We start from the raw sequence: 14,447 nt of genomic DNA, 5'->3' as shown, positions 1-14,447 counted from the left end.
GAACAATTACCTCTTGGTCCATGTTCAGATTCCTCATGAGCACACTCAAGTGTTCTGGAATTCTCATACTTCGCAATGTTGTCCATAGCTTGTCATGATCCACATAATCAAAAACCTTTGCATAATCAGTAAAGCACAGGTAAACGTTTTTTCTGGTATTCTCTGCTTTCAGCCAAGATCAGTCGGACATCAGCCATGATATCCCTTGTTCCATGTCCTCTTCTGAATCATGCTTGAACCTCTTGAAGTTCTTTGTCAATGTATGCTTGCAGCCATATCTGTATTACCTTTAGTAAAACTTTACTCTCATGGGATATCAAAGAGATTGTCTAATGATTTCCGCATTCTTTTGGGTCACCTCTCTTTGGAATGGGCACAAATATGGATCTCTTCCAATAAGTTGACCAAATAGTTGTCTTCCAAATTTCTTGGCAGAGATGAGTGAGTGCCTCCAGTGCTGCCTCACTTTCTTGAAAGATTTCACTTTGTATTCCATCAGTTCCTGGTGCCTTGTTCTTTGCCAAGAGCAGTAGTGACATAGGCAACTAGCATGAGCCAAGTTGTGGAGAACTTCAAACCATCATCTGTTGTCGATGGCGATGTAAAATGGTACAGTCAACCATAGAAAACAGACTTGGAGTTCCTCAAAAAGTTGAATATAGCATTACTATGTTGTTGTTGTTGTTAAGTGCTGTTGAGTTGGTACTGACCCATAGCAACCCCTGTATAGGCTTTCCATTGAGCAGCTGGTGAGCTTGAACAGCCAACCTTGCAGTTCAAACTGACTTTGCAGTCCAGCGAATTAACCCACAGCACCACACCAGGACTACCATGTGACCCCACAATCAGTCAGGAACACACACAGAAACCTGCACACCAGTATTCATAGCTGAACCTTTCCAAAAGTTCAAACCATCAAAATGTCCATCAAGAGATGTATAAGTAAGCAAAATGTGTTCCATCCCTGCAAAGGTCTTTGACTCAGAGATGAGGAGAAATGGAGTCCTGTTGAATCCTGAGAAGAAGCATCATGAATCCCGTCAGTCACAAAATGTCAGACAGAGTGTGTGAGATCTCGCACATATCTGTAATAAAAAACATAGAAACCAAAGATTATTCATCGTGCGTGGTTGCCGTGGGTGGGCAGGAGGAGGAAAGGAGGAACTCTTGCTTAGAGGGCACTGAATTTCTATTAATGGTATAGGAACAAGTTGAACCGGGGAACAATAATGGTGGTACAACCTGGAGAATGTGATTAATGTTACTGCTTTATACACATAGAACTTGTTGCCTTGGCTAACATTTTATTATGTATACTTTCACCATAATGAAAAGTGATGTATTTGGTATGAAGACACTCTCATCACCCACTGTTGAACTGTGAATCTTTACAATTTTGAATCAATCTTGGCTAGAAAATCAGTTTGTTCCTTCTCCCTTAATTCTCTGAAGTTACCCCTTCCTTCTCTTTCCATGAAGCCTGGAGTTAACCCTTGGCCTCTTCTCACTGCTTTCCCCTTAGACCATGAGGTCTTTGTTTTTTTCCCTAAGTCAGCGGCCTTATCTCTCCCTTTCCTCTTAGGCTCTTATGTTCCTCAGTAGTGCTTTATCCGTCTGTACAGTGGGGTAGCCCGCTGATGCCACTTAGCTGGTTCATCTCCCCCTAATTTACCGATCTAGAATCAGAAGGGCAAGACCGTGAGATAGATCCTGGAACCGCAGATTTCACTATTTTAGGAAAGTAAACAGACTCTCGTTCTCTAGTGGAAATGGGGTTCCCTGACAGGCACCTAGGAGACCTGGTGAACCCAAGTATGTGTGCATAGCAGTTACTGGGCTGGATATTTGAACACAAAATGTCCTATCCCTGGATTGTGGGTCACAGATCTAGATTCAAGTATAAAAGAGAATTAGAGTAGATTGGCTTTGTCCGATAGAGAGACCTTTTCCTCATGTTAAAATAGGCTTGGATGTCTCCAGATAAAAACTAGCCTTTTCTCATTCAGACCTGGCTGGCATGAATTAGACAGTTCTAGTACAGCTCTCCCTTAGTGATGGTTGTCAGTATTATAAAGCTGTTGTTGTTAAGTGCTGTAGAGTTGGCTCTGACTCATAGCAACCCTGTATAGGGTTTCCGAGGAGCAGCTGATGGTTTGAACTGCTGATCTTTTGGTTCCCTGTCCAGTGCTGATCCTACAGCACCACACCAGAAGTCCACATATTGTCATTGTTCCTAAGTGCCATTGAGTAAGTTCCAACTCATAGCCAACCTGTATAGAGTTTCCAAAGAGTAATTGGTGGGTTTGAACCACCAACTTTGCAGTTCAAACTGCCCTTTAAGTCCAGTATTACCCTGTAGCACCACACCAGGACTCCATATATTATAATTAATGGAGGTGTAATGGTGGTGGTGGTGGTGGTGATGTGCCTTAGAGTCAGTTCTGACTCATAGCGACCCTGCATAAGGTTTCCAAGGCTGTAAATCTTTATGGGAGCAGAAAGCCTCATCTTTCTCCCACGAAACAGCTGGTAGTTTGGAACTGCTGACCTTGAGGTTAACAGCCCAATTTATAACCACTACACTACCAGAGCTCCTTATATGTTATAATAGTCACCCTGAAAAAAAAAAAATTATATAGTGGGATGGATATAAACACTAAAATTCCAAGAATCCTAGCAGCATTTTGTAGATCTCTCTCATTGAACTGTTTAAATTTCATCAAAGTATAGAAATGAAAACTTCATGTAGTTGCATTGAAATTCTGAGTCGTTAACATACCCTCAGTTCCTCTGGGTTGAGTCATGATGAATTGATTGTGTATTCATGTAGATGTCTTTGTTGATTGGATCACAATTCCAATCTGGCGAAACTGAGAGATGATAGTCAGTGAACACTTGAGAAATGTTCAATGCAGGCACTTAATAAAGAGAGATTGATTTGATCTTATTCCTTTCCTGTTTTGAATTAAACAGACAGGGATTTTCTCCTTTTATTTAAAATGTAAATTTGAACTCAGATACTTAGAGTTTGGTTGTTTGATTTGTGGGAACCTGATTTTGTTTGCTTGCTTCATTTGGAGAGAGTATGGATGAAGAAATTCCAAGGAGAGAAAACGCAAATGAAGCTGAGAATTTTAGATGATGCATTTTGAAATACAACTAATTTTTTTTTTCTGACAGATACTTCCAAAGGCCTATTTTTTCTGTTCTGAATAAAGTAGCTTGCAGTGCTCAGCCCGTGGAAGTTAACATTACCCTCTTTGTTTTTCAGATTCTGTGATGGCCAACGGTCATGCCACAGACTACTTATTTGTTGGAAATATTGTTTACACGGTGAGTTGATCTATGTGTATTGAACCAGACTTACACAGCACATGTGTGAATTTTTCCTGCCCTCGTTCTGGAGACAGGGATTTCCTGATTGTCATACTTCTTTCAAACCTTAGAACTGTTGTTGTTGTCAAATGCTGTGGTTGTCAAGTTAATTCCAACTCATAGCAACCCTGTGCAGGGTTTCTGAAGCTTGGCTGGTGGGTTTGAACCACTGACCTTGTGGTGGTTAGCAGCCCATGCTTACCCTACAGCGCCACACTAGGACTCCCTTAGAAACGTGGTTTCACCAAAGTCTTCTGAGAAGAAAAGGGCAAAAGTAATTGTATTTTGAGAATATAGTCAGAAGGTGAGTGTGTGTCGGATGGAACCAGCCTGTATATTCCCCAAACCTACCCCCTAGAGAATTCTTACTGAGACAGCACTTTCAAAGGATGGGTGTCTTGGGAACCTCTGCGGAGGAGACAAAGGATTTCTCAGGGAAAGGTAAAATAGTTCACAAGGATAATATGTTTTCCCAATGCCCTCCCTTTTTTATTTTTTTATTTTTACAGTATGTTGTTGTAACTGTTTGTCTGAAAGCTGGTTTGGAGACTACAGCTTGGACTAAAGTAAGTTTTCTCAAGAATTACTCCTCTATCCAATATAGCCTATTATTGTTGTTTTTTAATGTTATTGCTTCTGGCTAAGCCTTAGAAGAGCAGTACTGTCTAGCGTTCTTATATTAAACTCTGAAGGCAAAATTGGTGGTTTGATGTTTATCAGGACAAATTTGCTATCCCAAGTGTCCATTTTCAGGCACCACATACACAGAGAGAAACAATAAAAGATAAAATTTCCAAATTTTCTCACTGCTTTGGAAACTTCTAGATGCTACCGTCTATGTGTATATGTGTTTCTTTGTAATGAAACGATGCATTAAAGAAAACATAGTTTTGTAATATTTTTTACTTAAAAATATATCATGAGGGTGGCCAAGATGGCAGACTGGGCAGATATATTATCTAGATTCTCTACGATAAAGAGTCAAGAAACCCTCGTGAAACAGATAACGAACAACAATCCTGGAAACACAGCTTCAAAGGAAATGATCAAGAAGCAGATCAAATACCTATGAGAGGAAGAGATTGAAAAATCCCAGCAATCCAGGAAGCATATGAAGCGGCGAATTGCCAATGGACCCAGCATGTGTGGTTGCTGTTGTTAGAATTAGGTACCTTCCGGTTGTTTCCAACTCATAGTGACCCTGTGCTCAAGAGAATGAAACACTGCCCAGTCCTTTGCTAACCTCACAGTTGTTACTCTTGAGCCCATTACTGCTGCCACTGTGCCAGTCCATCTCACTGGGGGGCTTCCTCTTTTCCGCTGACCCTCTGCTTTACCAAGCACCATGTCCTTCTCCAGGGACTGGTCCCTCCTGATAATGTGTCCAGAATATGAGAGACAAAGTCTCACCATCCTGGCTTCTAAGTATCCTTCTGGCTGTACTTCTTCCAGCACAGATTTGTTTGTCCTTCCAGCAGTCCATGATACTTTTAATATTCATCTCTTACACCAGAATTCAAATGCATCAATTCTTCTACAGTCTTCATTATTTCTTGTCCAACTTTCCCATGCATATGAAAAAATTCAAACTACCATGGCTTGCATCAAGCTCACCTTAGTTCTCACATTGACATCTTTGCTCCAGAACACTTTAGAGAGGTCAGGTGCTGCAGATTTGCTTAATGCAATATGTCATTTGATTTCTTGACTGCTACTTCCATGTGTGTTGGTTATGGATCCAAGCAAAATGAAGTCTTTAACAACGTCAGTGTTTTCTCCATGTATCATGATTATACTTATTGATTTATTTGTGAGGATTTTTGTTTTCTTTACATTGAGATGCAATCCATAATGAAGGCTGTAGTCTTACTGAAGTAAGTCTTTTAAGTCCTCTTTGCTTCCAGAAAGCAAGGTTTTATCATCTGCATATCACCGGTTGTTAATGAGCCTTCCTCTAATCTTGATGCCATGTGCCATATTCTTCTTCTCGAATTATTTGCTCAGCATACTGATTGAATATGTGTGGTGAAAGACTACAGTCCTGGTGAACACCTTTCTTGATTTTAAACCATTCAGTATGCTCTTATTCTGGTCTAACAACTGCCTCTTAACTATGTAAAAGTTCCTCATGAGCACAAATAAGTGCTCTGGAATACCCATTCTTCTCAATGTTATCCATGGCTTGTCATGATCCCCAGTCAAAAGCCTTTGCATAGTCAGAACACAAGTAAACATCTTTCTGGTATTCTCTGCTTTCAGCCAAGCTCCATCTGATGTCACCAATGATATTTCTAGTTCCACGGCTTCTTCTGAATCGGGCTTGAATTTCTGGAAGTTCCCTGTCAATATACTGTTGCAGCTGTTTTTAAATGATCTTCAGCAAAATTTTACTTGCATGTGATATTAATGATATTGTCTGATGATTTCCATATTCCGTTGGGTCACCTCTCTTTGTAATGAGCACAAATATGGATCTCTTCCAATTATTGGCCAAGTAGCTGCCTTCCAAATATTTTGGCAGAGAGGAAGGAGTGAGCACCTCCAGTGCTACATCAATTTGTTGAAAATTTCCAGTATATATATATATTCTGTCGACTCCTGGTACCTTGTTTTTTGCCAATGCCTTCAGTGCAACTTGGACTTCTTCCTTCAGTGCAACCATTAATTCTTGATCATATGCTGCCTATTGGAATGATTGAATATCTGTCATTTATTTTTACTGTAGTGACTCTGTGTATATCTTCTTTCGATGCTTTCTGCATCATTCAGTGTTTTGCCCATAGAATACATCAACATTGTCCATCAAGGCTTGAATTTTTTCTTCTGTTCTTTGCATTTGAGAAATGCTAAGTGTGTTCATCACTTTTGGTTTTCTGATTCTAGATCTTTGCACATTTAATTATAATACACAACTTTGTCTTCTCTGGCTGCCCTTGGAAATTTTCTGTTTAACTCTTTTATTTCCTTGTTTCTGCCATTCATTTTAGTATGTTTACACTGGAGATCAAGTTCAGAGTTTCATCTGACATGCATTTTTGTCTTCTATCTTTCTCCTGTCTTCTTAATGATGGTTTGTTTTCTTCCTGTGTGATGTTCTTGATGCCACTCCACAAGTCTTCTGGTCTTTGGTCTTTAGTTCTAATGCATCGTATCTGTTCCTGAGATGCTCTCTAAATTTAGTTGGGATGTGTTCAAGGTCATATGTTGGCTCTCGTGAACTTGTTTTAATTTTCTTCAGCTTCAGCCTGAATTTGTCTATGAGCAATTGATGGTCTGTTCCACAGTCTGCAGCTGGCCTTTTGGCTGATGATACTCAACTTTTCCACCGCCTCCCACCACAGTTGGAGTCATTTTGATTCCTGTGAATTCATCTGGTGAGGTCCAAGTGTATAGTTGTCTTTCATGTTGTTTAAATAAGCTATTTGCAATGAAAAGATCATTGGTCTTGCAAAATTCTATCATGGAGTATCCAGCATTGTTTGTATCACCAAGACCATGTTTGCCAACTACTGATCCTTCCTCTTTGTTTCTAGCCTTTCCAATCACCAGTATTTATAAGTACAGCTACATTGCACATATGATCAAGTTCAGACTGAAGAAGTTGGTAGAATTCTTCAATTTCCTCACACTGGTTTTAGTGGTTGGCGTGTGTAATAGTTGTATTTACTGGTCTTCCTAGTAGGCGTATATATATCATTCTTTCCTATCACAGACACTGTTGTGCTTTAAGATAGAACTTGATATGTTCTTTCTGACAATGAATGTGATACCAGTCCTCTTCAATTTGTTCATTCTCAGCATAGTAAACTGCATGATTGTCAGACTCCAAATAGTGAGTATCTGTCTATTTCAACTCACTATTGCCTAGGACTTCCATCTTTATGTGTCCCATTTCATTTTTTACTATTTCCAATTTTCCTAGATTCATACTTCGTACATTCCTTATTCCAATTATCTATGAATATTTTCAGCTTTTTCTCTTCATTTTGAGTGACCCCCATCGGCAAATGAAGGTCCTGAACCTTTTACTCCATTTGCGTCATCGCAGTCAATTCTGCTTTGAGGAGGCAGCTCTTCCCCAGTCGTATTTTGAGTGCCTTCCAACCTGAGGGGTCATCTTCCAGTACGATATCTGACAGTGTTGGGCTCCTATTCATAAGGTTTTCAGTGGCTAAGCATTCAGAAGTCGTCCATCTCCTCTTCTTCCTTGTCTTTGTTAGTCTGGAAGCTCAGCCGAAACGTGTCTACCGTGTGTGACCCTAATGGTTTTGAAAATGCTGGTGGCAAAGCTCCCAACATCGCAGCAACATACAAGCCCCACAGATGACAAACAAGGTGACGGATGGTTTTTGTTTGTGGAGCACAGGGTGGCCGGTGTGAAGTAGTGCAAGCAGCTTTCTGATCGCAGCAGGAACTGGCTCCGCTCATCCAAGCCTCCCCTTACCGCTTACTCATTTATATATGTTGTTAATCCTGTATAACAGCTTCCCCTCCTCATGGAGCCCCCCACTTCTCCAAAGTCTCCCAGGGAACAAGCACCATGTGATCACTGCACAACTGGACTCTTGAAATGATCCGTTGAAACATCTTGCACATTCAATCATTCTCTTACTAGATTCATGGTACCTTGCTTTGTATAGCCTCGAGTTGAGCAAAGCTTTCTCTATTGAGCAGTGCCTACCGTCACTAAGGGATGTGTCTAGAGGAGGGTTTGTTGTGGTGGCTTTTGCATGTTCACGGGAGTTCAGAGGCACTAGTTACTTGAATTCGTTGCTACAATTCTGAAACAAGGAAATTAGAAAGATCAGCCTCTCCAGTAGCTGGTGAGTGGTCACAATCTTTGAATGAGACACAGATTCTGCACAAGGTGGCGCTAGAGTAGACGTCTCTGTGCCCACAGAGAAGCTGGCTTAACCATCCACTTTCTTCTGCAGTTCAGCCACTTGGCAGTCTGGGGAAGCATGGTGATCTGGCTGGTGTTCTTCGGAGTCTACTCCACCATCTGGCCCACCATTCCCATCGCTCCTGACATGAAGGGACAGGTGAGTGCTACTAATTATGGAGGGTGTGTGTGATGTCCACATCCACTGACCTCCGGGAAGCAAGGCGATACCATCAAAGTTTGTAAGAGGCTAAACAAACCATACCAGAACTCTTGGGAGTGTTCTTGGGTGCTTGAGTCTTGTATCTTGTATCCTGTGGCTTAGCCAGCATGCCCACCACCGCGCCATCGGAAAGCGCTTGATAATTGCGCTTAGTGATGATGTGCCATGTTCATGGTCTAGAGCAGAAGCCATTGGTCAGGTGGATTAGGCTGTAAATGTTCAGTGTATTATGTATTCGTTATATGATCGCTGGTCACCTGTGGAAAGTAAAATGACTGTCCTATTAGCCAGAAAATTAATTAACCAGGAAACCTCACTGCTTGTTTCTTTCTGCTGAATTTCTAAACTTTTGAAATGTCCCACTGAAGTGTTTGCCTCACTTAACTAATTTCGAGTGGCTGTGATTCTGAGATATGTACACTGATTTGAATTTTTGAATACCTCTTTGTCTAGTTTATTGAACTTGAGCTATCAGTAACTACAGACTAGATCATAGATTCCCACAACATCAGGTCTGGAGAGGGATTTAGCAATCTCCTGGTCCAACCTCTTGGTGTGTAGAGGAAGACACAGGCTTGGGTGCCCCAGGCCCATTCCTGAGACTCCAGTGCTGAGGTCAGTCCTCTCCCAGCCCTGTACATGTCGTTGTTGTTGTTGTTATGTGCCGTGGAGTCGGTTCCGACCCATAGCGACCCTGAACAGGGTTTCTGAGGCTGTAAATCTTTACGGGAGCACAAAATCTCATCTTTCTCCCGCGGAACTGCTGGTAGTTTCGAACTGCTGACCTTGCGGTTCACAGCCCGATTTGTAATCACTACGCTACCAGAGCTCCTTTGCCCTGCACTTAGCCCCTGACAAAGGGGCCTACCCCTGAGGTCCTGAGTCTGTGCCCTGGCCCTCCATAGCTGAACTTCTTAGGATGAGAAGACCCTGGACTTCAAAGCCAGCACCCTGACTTCTAGACCATTCTCTGGATTCACGAGATCCTGAATTTCATTACCACCCTCTGAAAACCCACTGCACAGGCTCGGGTCCAGTGTGTGCCCCTTGGCCAGACGTGTAGACGGGTAGCTGGGTTGTTTGCTGTTATGTCCACATACGTCTGCATGAGGATGCTTATACTATGGGATGGAGCCAGGGACAAGAAGAGAAGACTGTGGGCAGTATTCTGGGAATATGTCTTTTAGGGACAGGCCTGAGCACCGCACACCTGCCTCGCCCCTGGGCCTGCCCAAGTCTAGGTGTGTACCCACTAGCATCTCCATGTGAGACAGCCTTGGAGTGGCCTTGCTGGCCTTTCGCATGGTGAATCAGAGGAGATACTGGAGCAAGGAGACAGACAGGATACTCCTTCCTCCCAGAAGAGCTTGGATGCAGCTTTGCCTTCTGGGAGGAAAGGAGGCAAACCCATAATGCCCATTTCAGTTCTCCTCCAGACCTTGATGGTAGAGAATTGTGCTGGCACTGAACAAGCCCAGAAGGTCGTTCTGGAACTCCAGTAACCTCGCCCAGCAATGAGACTTCATGCATACAAGTAAACCTGTTCTGTTTTAAAGCAATGGAGTGTGTCTCCCAGAAAACAAAGGTATTCTTTGCCAAAGTGTCTGCTTGCTAAGGTATTGGTAAAAAGAATTTTTGCCTCCTCTTCTCTTCCTTCTGACAGAAGGAGGTTCTCGTGAATATTTCCCATCTGGGGACTTTTCCAGTAAAAGATGGTAAACAGATCTGTAAACAATGGACTGGCTGAGGGCAGTTTTCTACGTTAGAGGACAGTGACAGATAATGGGACTGTTATCTCTTGTTTGGGGGCCAGGGGTTAATGGAAGCCTGTCCTTTGATAGCCCCCCTCGGGGTCTTCAGCAGAGATGCATCCTGTGAATGGCCACTGTATGTATTTGCATCGGGGACCCATTCAGGTGTCCAGGAAGAAGGCTGTTTGCCAACTCTCACTCGCATCAAGAGCTTGACAGTCAAAATGCAGAGGGACAAGTTTGTCATGAGACAGTAACAGGCCAGCATTTCCACTATCCCAGATGAGCCAAACCCCTGCCGTTAAGTTCATTCCAACTCATAGAGACCCTATGGGATGGAATAGAGCTGCCCGTAGGCTTCCCAAGACTGAGTCAGACAGAAACAGGCAGCCTCGGCGTTCTCCTACCGAGCGGCTGCTGGGTTTGAACAGTCGTCCTTTTAATAAGCAGCTGATCACTTAACCAAGGCACCCACAGGACTCCTGCTTCCATTCTGAGTCTCACAAGGACCCTGGTCTGTATGGTTCAGAGACTCATCAGCTTATGAGTGACATGTTCCCTGACTTCTGGAACTTTCCAAGGGAAATTTAGCCAGCTGTCCATACCATTCCAAACCCAAGAAATGACATGATTAAATCACATCTCACTTTTGGGTGAAAACTTCTCATTTTTCTACTTAAATCATGTTATTTTAACCTTTTTGTTTGTTGACTGTTTGGTTGGTTTCTGTGAGGTAAATGATGTCGTTTTGTAACAGTGGACTGAAAGAACCACCCCCCCAAAACAAGGTTTTCATATTAATGCAATTTTCATGTTGCCATATTTCTGAAGAAGTGTGGTCCAGTCAGTGCTGAGTCACATGACCCCTTGTGACCCCTTGTGACATAGTAGAACTATCCCATAGGGTTTTCTAGGCTGCTGTCTTCACTACAATTGATTGCCATGTGTTTCTCCTTTGGAACAAACCACTAAGTTTGTGGAGTTGAAGGAAGACTAAGAATGGATGCATTTGAGTTATGGGTTGGCAAAGATACTGACAGTACCATGGGCTGCAGGAAGAGTGAATAAATCGGTACAGCTAGAATGCCCTTTAGAAATGGCCGTGGCAAGACTTCATCTCTCCTATTTTGGAGGTATCACCAGGAGGGACCAATCCCTGGTGAAGGCCATCATGGTTGGTAAAGTTGGGAGTCAGTGAAAAAAGAAGACGACTCTTAGCAAGATGGATGGACACAGTGGCAGCAACAATGGACTGAAACATGACCGATGGTGAGGCTGGCCCAGAACTGGGCAGTGTTTTGTTCTGTTGGGCTTAGGGTTGCTATGGGTTGCAGCCGACTCGACAGCACCTAACAACAGCCTTTGGATTCGCTCCTGAGTGCTTAACCTTTGGGCCACCAGGCTCCTTCACTGTCTTAGTTTAAGGAGCACTTTATCACTTCAGTTCTTTGTCTTAGACGAGTCCATAGTGATGGAAGGATGTCACAAAACAATGTGTCATTGCTATTGTTAAGTGCCGTCCAGTCAGTTGCAAGTCATAGCAACCCTATGTGGGGTTTCCAAGGAATAGCTGGTGGGTTTGAAGCGCCAACCTTGTGGTTCGCAATCCAATGCTTATCCTACTGTACCACACCAGGAGTCCTTGTGTCATTGTTGTTGTTAGGTGCCATTGAGTTGGCACTGACTCATAGCGACCTTATGCACAACAGAACGAAACAATGTCTGATCCTGTGCCAACCTCACTACTGTTGCCACGCTTGAGTCCATCAATGCTGCCACCTGGCCAATCCATCTCGTTGGGGGTCTTCCTCTTTTTCTCTGACCCTCCACCTTACCAAACATGATATCCTTCTCTAGTGACTCTTCCCTCCTGACAATATGTCCGAAGTATGAGAGACAAAGTTTGGCCATCCTGGTCTCCAAGGAGCACTCTGGCTGCACTTCTTCCAAAACAGATCTATTGGTTCTTTTGGCAGCCCATGGCATTTTTAGGATTCTCCTCCAACATGTCATTGTATTGTCACGTAATTTTCGTTTACCCGATGCCTTCCACTCTCTATTTTGACTCAGTTTGACCTGTTTGTGTTTTCCAAGGCAGAGAAGTATTCAAAGTCTCTTAATACTTCTGAGGAATGATTTGGGTAGATTCTTTTGGGGCTGAAAACAAGCCTGAAATTTCAGAACATTTTCTGCGGACCCGAGAGGAATCCTGTGCTGTCAGAAAAACAGAGTGGATGGTGGTGGCAGCTGTACCACGTGCTGGATGAAATAGATGCCTCTGAGTCGTACACATGAAAATGATAGAAGTGGCTGGAGAGAGCCAATGGGAACAAGGCTCAGGTATCGTCAGTAAATGGAAGGACCTCGTTTGGGGGATGTCTTAGCTCTCTGGTGTTGTGTTACAGAAGTACCACATGCGAATGCTTTTAACAGGAAGCTATTGATACTATTATAGTTTAAGAGGTTGTTATTGTCAGGTGCCATTGATGGTACCAACTCATCGTGACCTTCTGCATAACAGAAAGAAACACTGCCCAGTCCTACACCAATCTCACAATCATTGTTATGTTTGAGCCCATTGCTGCTGCCACTGTGCCAATTCATCTCATTGGAGGTCTTCCTCTTTTTCTCCAACCCGCCATTTTACCAAACATGATATCCTTGACCAGTGAGTGGCCCCTCCTGACAATATGTCCAAAGTATGAAAGATGAAGTCTGGCCAGCCTGGCTTCCAAGGAGCATTCTAGCTGTATTTCTGCCAATACAGATCTATTGGTTCTTTGGCAATCTGTGGTACTTTGAATATTCTCCTCCAATACTCAACATTCAACACTCCTCCAGCAACTCAGATGCATCAATTTGTCTACTGTCTTAATCACTGTTCAACTTTCACATACATATGTGGTTATTAAAAATACCATGGCTTGGGTCAGGTGCATCTTAGTCCTCAAACTGACATCTTTGCTCTTCAACACTTTAAAGAGGTCTTATGTAGCAGATTTGCCCAGTGCAATACATCATTTGATTTCCTGACTGCTGTTTCCATGAGTGTTGATAGTTGATACAAGAATGAAGTCCTTGACAACTTCAGTCTTTTCTCCGCTGATAAGAATGTTGTTTATTGGTCGAGTGGTGAGGATTTTTTTTAATTGAGGTGCAATCCATACAGAAGGTTTTGGTCTTTGACTTTTCTCAATAAGTATCTCAAGTCCTCTTGGTCTTCAACAAGTAAGGTTGTATCATCTGCATATCACAGGTTGTTACTGGGCCCTGTTTTCTTCATATAATCTAGCTTCTCGGATTATTTGTTCTGCATACAGGTTGAATAAGTATGGTGAAAGAATACAAACCTGGTGCACGTCTTTTCTAATACAAGAGCTGAACAGAACATTTCAAAGGTCAGCTTGAGAAGAGACAATTAAACATTATAACAAAATGTGCAAAGACCTAGAGTTAGAAAACCAAAAGGGAAGAACACACTCAGCATTTCTTAAGCTGAAAGAACTTTATAAAACATTCAGACTTTGGCTTGCAATGCAGAAGGATTCTGTGGACAAAATACTGAACGATAAAACGGAAGGAATACACAGAGTCACTGTTAGAAGTCCAGATTCGGAGCACTGATTCTAGGGATTCCTTTCTGTCTGTGTGGGCTCAGGAGGAAGGCCCTTGTCTCCTGTCAGGTCCCGCCTTCCTGGGAGAGTTCCATGGGCCTTGATGCCAGTCTTCCTCTGGATCCGGGAGCTTCACAGCGCAGGGACCCCAGGGCCAGGGACTGCGCTCCACTTCTGGCTCTTCTTTCTTGGGGGTCCCTCTCAGCTCTACTTTCTCAGTTGCTCTCTTTTATGTCTCAAAAGAGACTGACTGACTCAAGCTACAGCCTGAATCTGTAGATTGCATCTGGCCTCCTTAATATCCTGGAGGAGAGGATTTACAATACGAAGAAAAATTACGTCACATCGGAGCTAATCACCTCAGATCACCTCATGGGCAGTGATTACATTATATTTGATCTCATCATGGAGGTCATAACTGCATTTGTTTTTTTTTTTAGTGTTTTTACTGTGAATTGAGTGGAAGTTTACAGGGCAGATCATCAGTTTTACATTCAACAAATCATACACCTTGCTTCATTACAATGATTACAATCCCCTTCATGTACCATCAGTTAACAGTATTTCTCTCTATTCACTTAAGCTTTAAAAAAAAAAAAAAA

The 14,447-nt window shown here is 42.7% G+C and overlaps 1 protein-coding gene across 1 annotated transcript in view; it reads left to right on the top strand.

Moving 5' to 3' along the window:
* ATP8A2 (ATPase, aminophospholipid transporter, class I, type 8A, member 2) overlaps nucleotides 1-14,447 on the top strand; it is a 727,934-nt gene that overhangs the window by 548,903 nt on the left and 164,584 nt on the right. The window contains exons 31-33 of the mRNA XM_006831949.1: nucleotides 3,272-3,333; nucleotides 3,885-3,941; nucleotides 8,310-8,417. Of these exons, the coding sequence (XP_006832012.1) occupies nucleotides 3,272-3,333; nucleotides 3,885-3,941; nucleotides 8,310-8,417 (227 nt within the window). The remainder of the gene's footprint in view (nucleotides 1-3,271; nucleotides 3,334-3,884; nucleotides 3,942-8,309; nucleotides 8,418-14,447) is intronic.

The sequence above is a fragment of the Chrysochloris asiatica genome, unplaced genomic scaffold, assembly GCF_000296735.1.
Source record: "Chrysochloris asiatica unplaced genomic scaffold, ChrAsi1.0 scaffold00005, whole genome shotgun sequence".
In the NCBI taxonomy this organism is placed as follows: Eukaryota; Metazoa; Chordata; class Mammalia; order Afrosoricida; family Chrysochloridae; genus Chrysochloris; species Chrysochloris asiatica.
The sequence above is the reverse complement of the archived record's forward strand: the minus strand, read 5'-3'. Positions and strand labels throughout refer to the sequence as shown.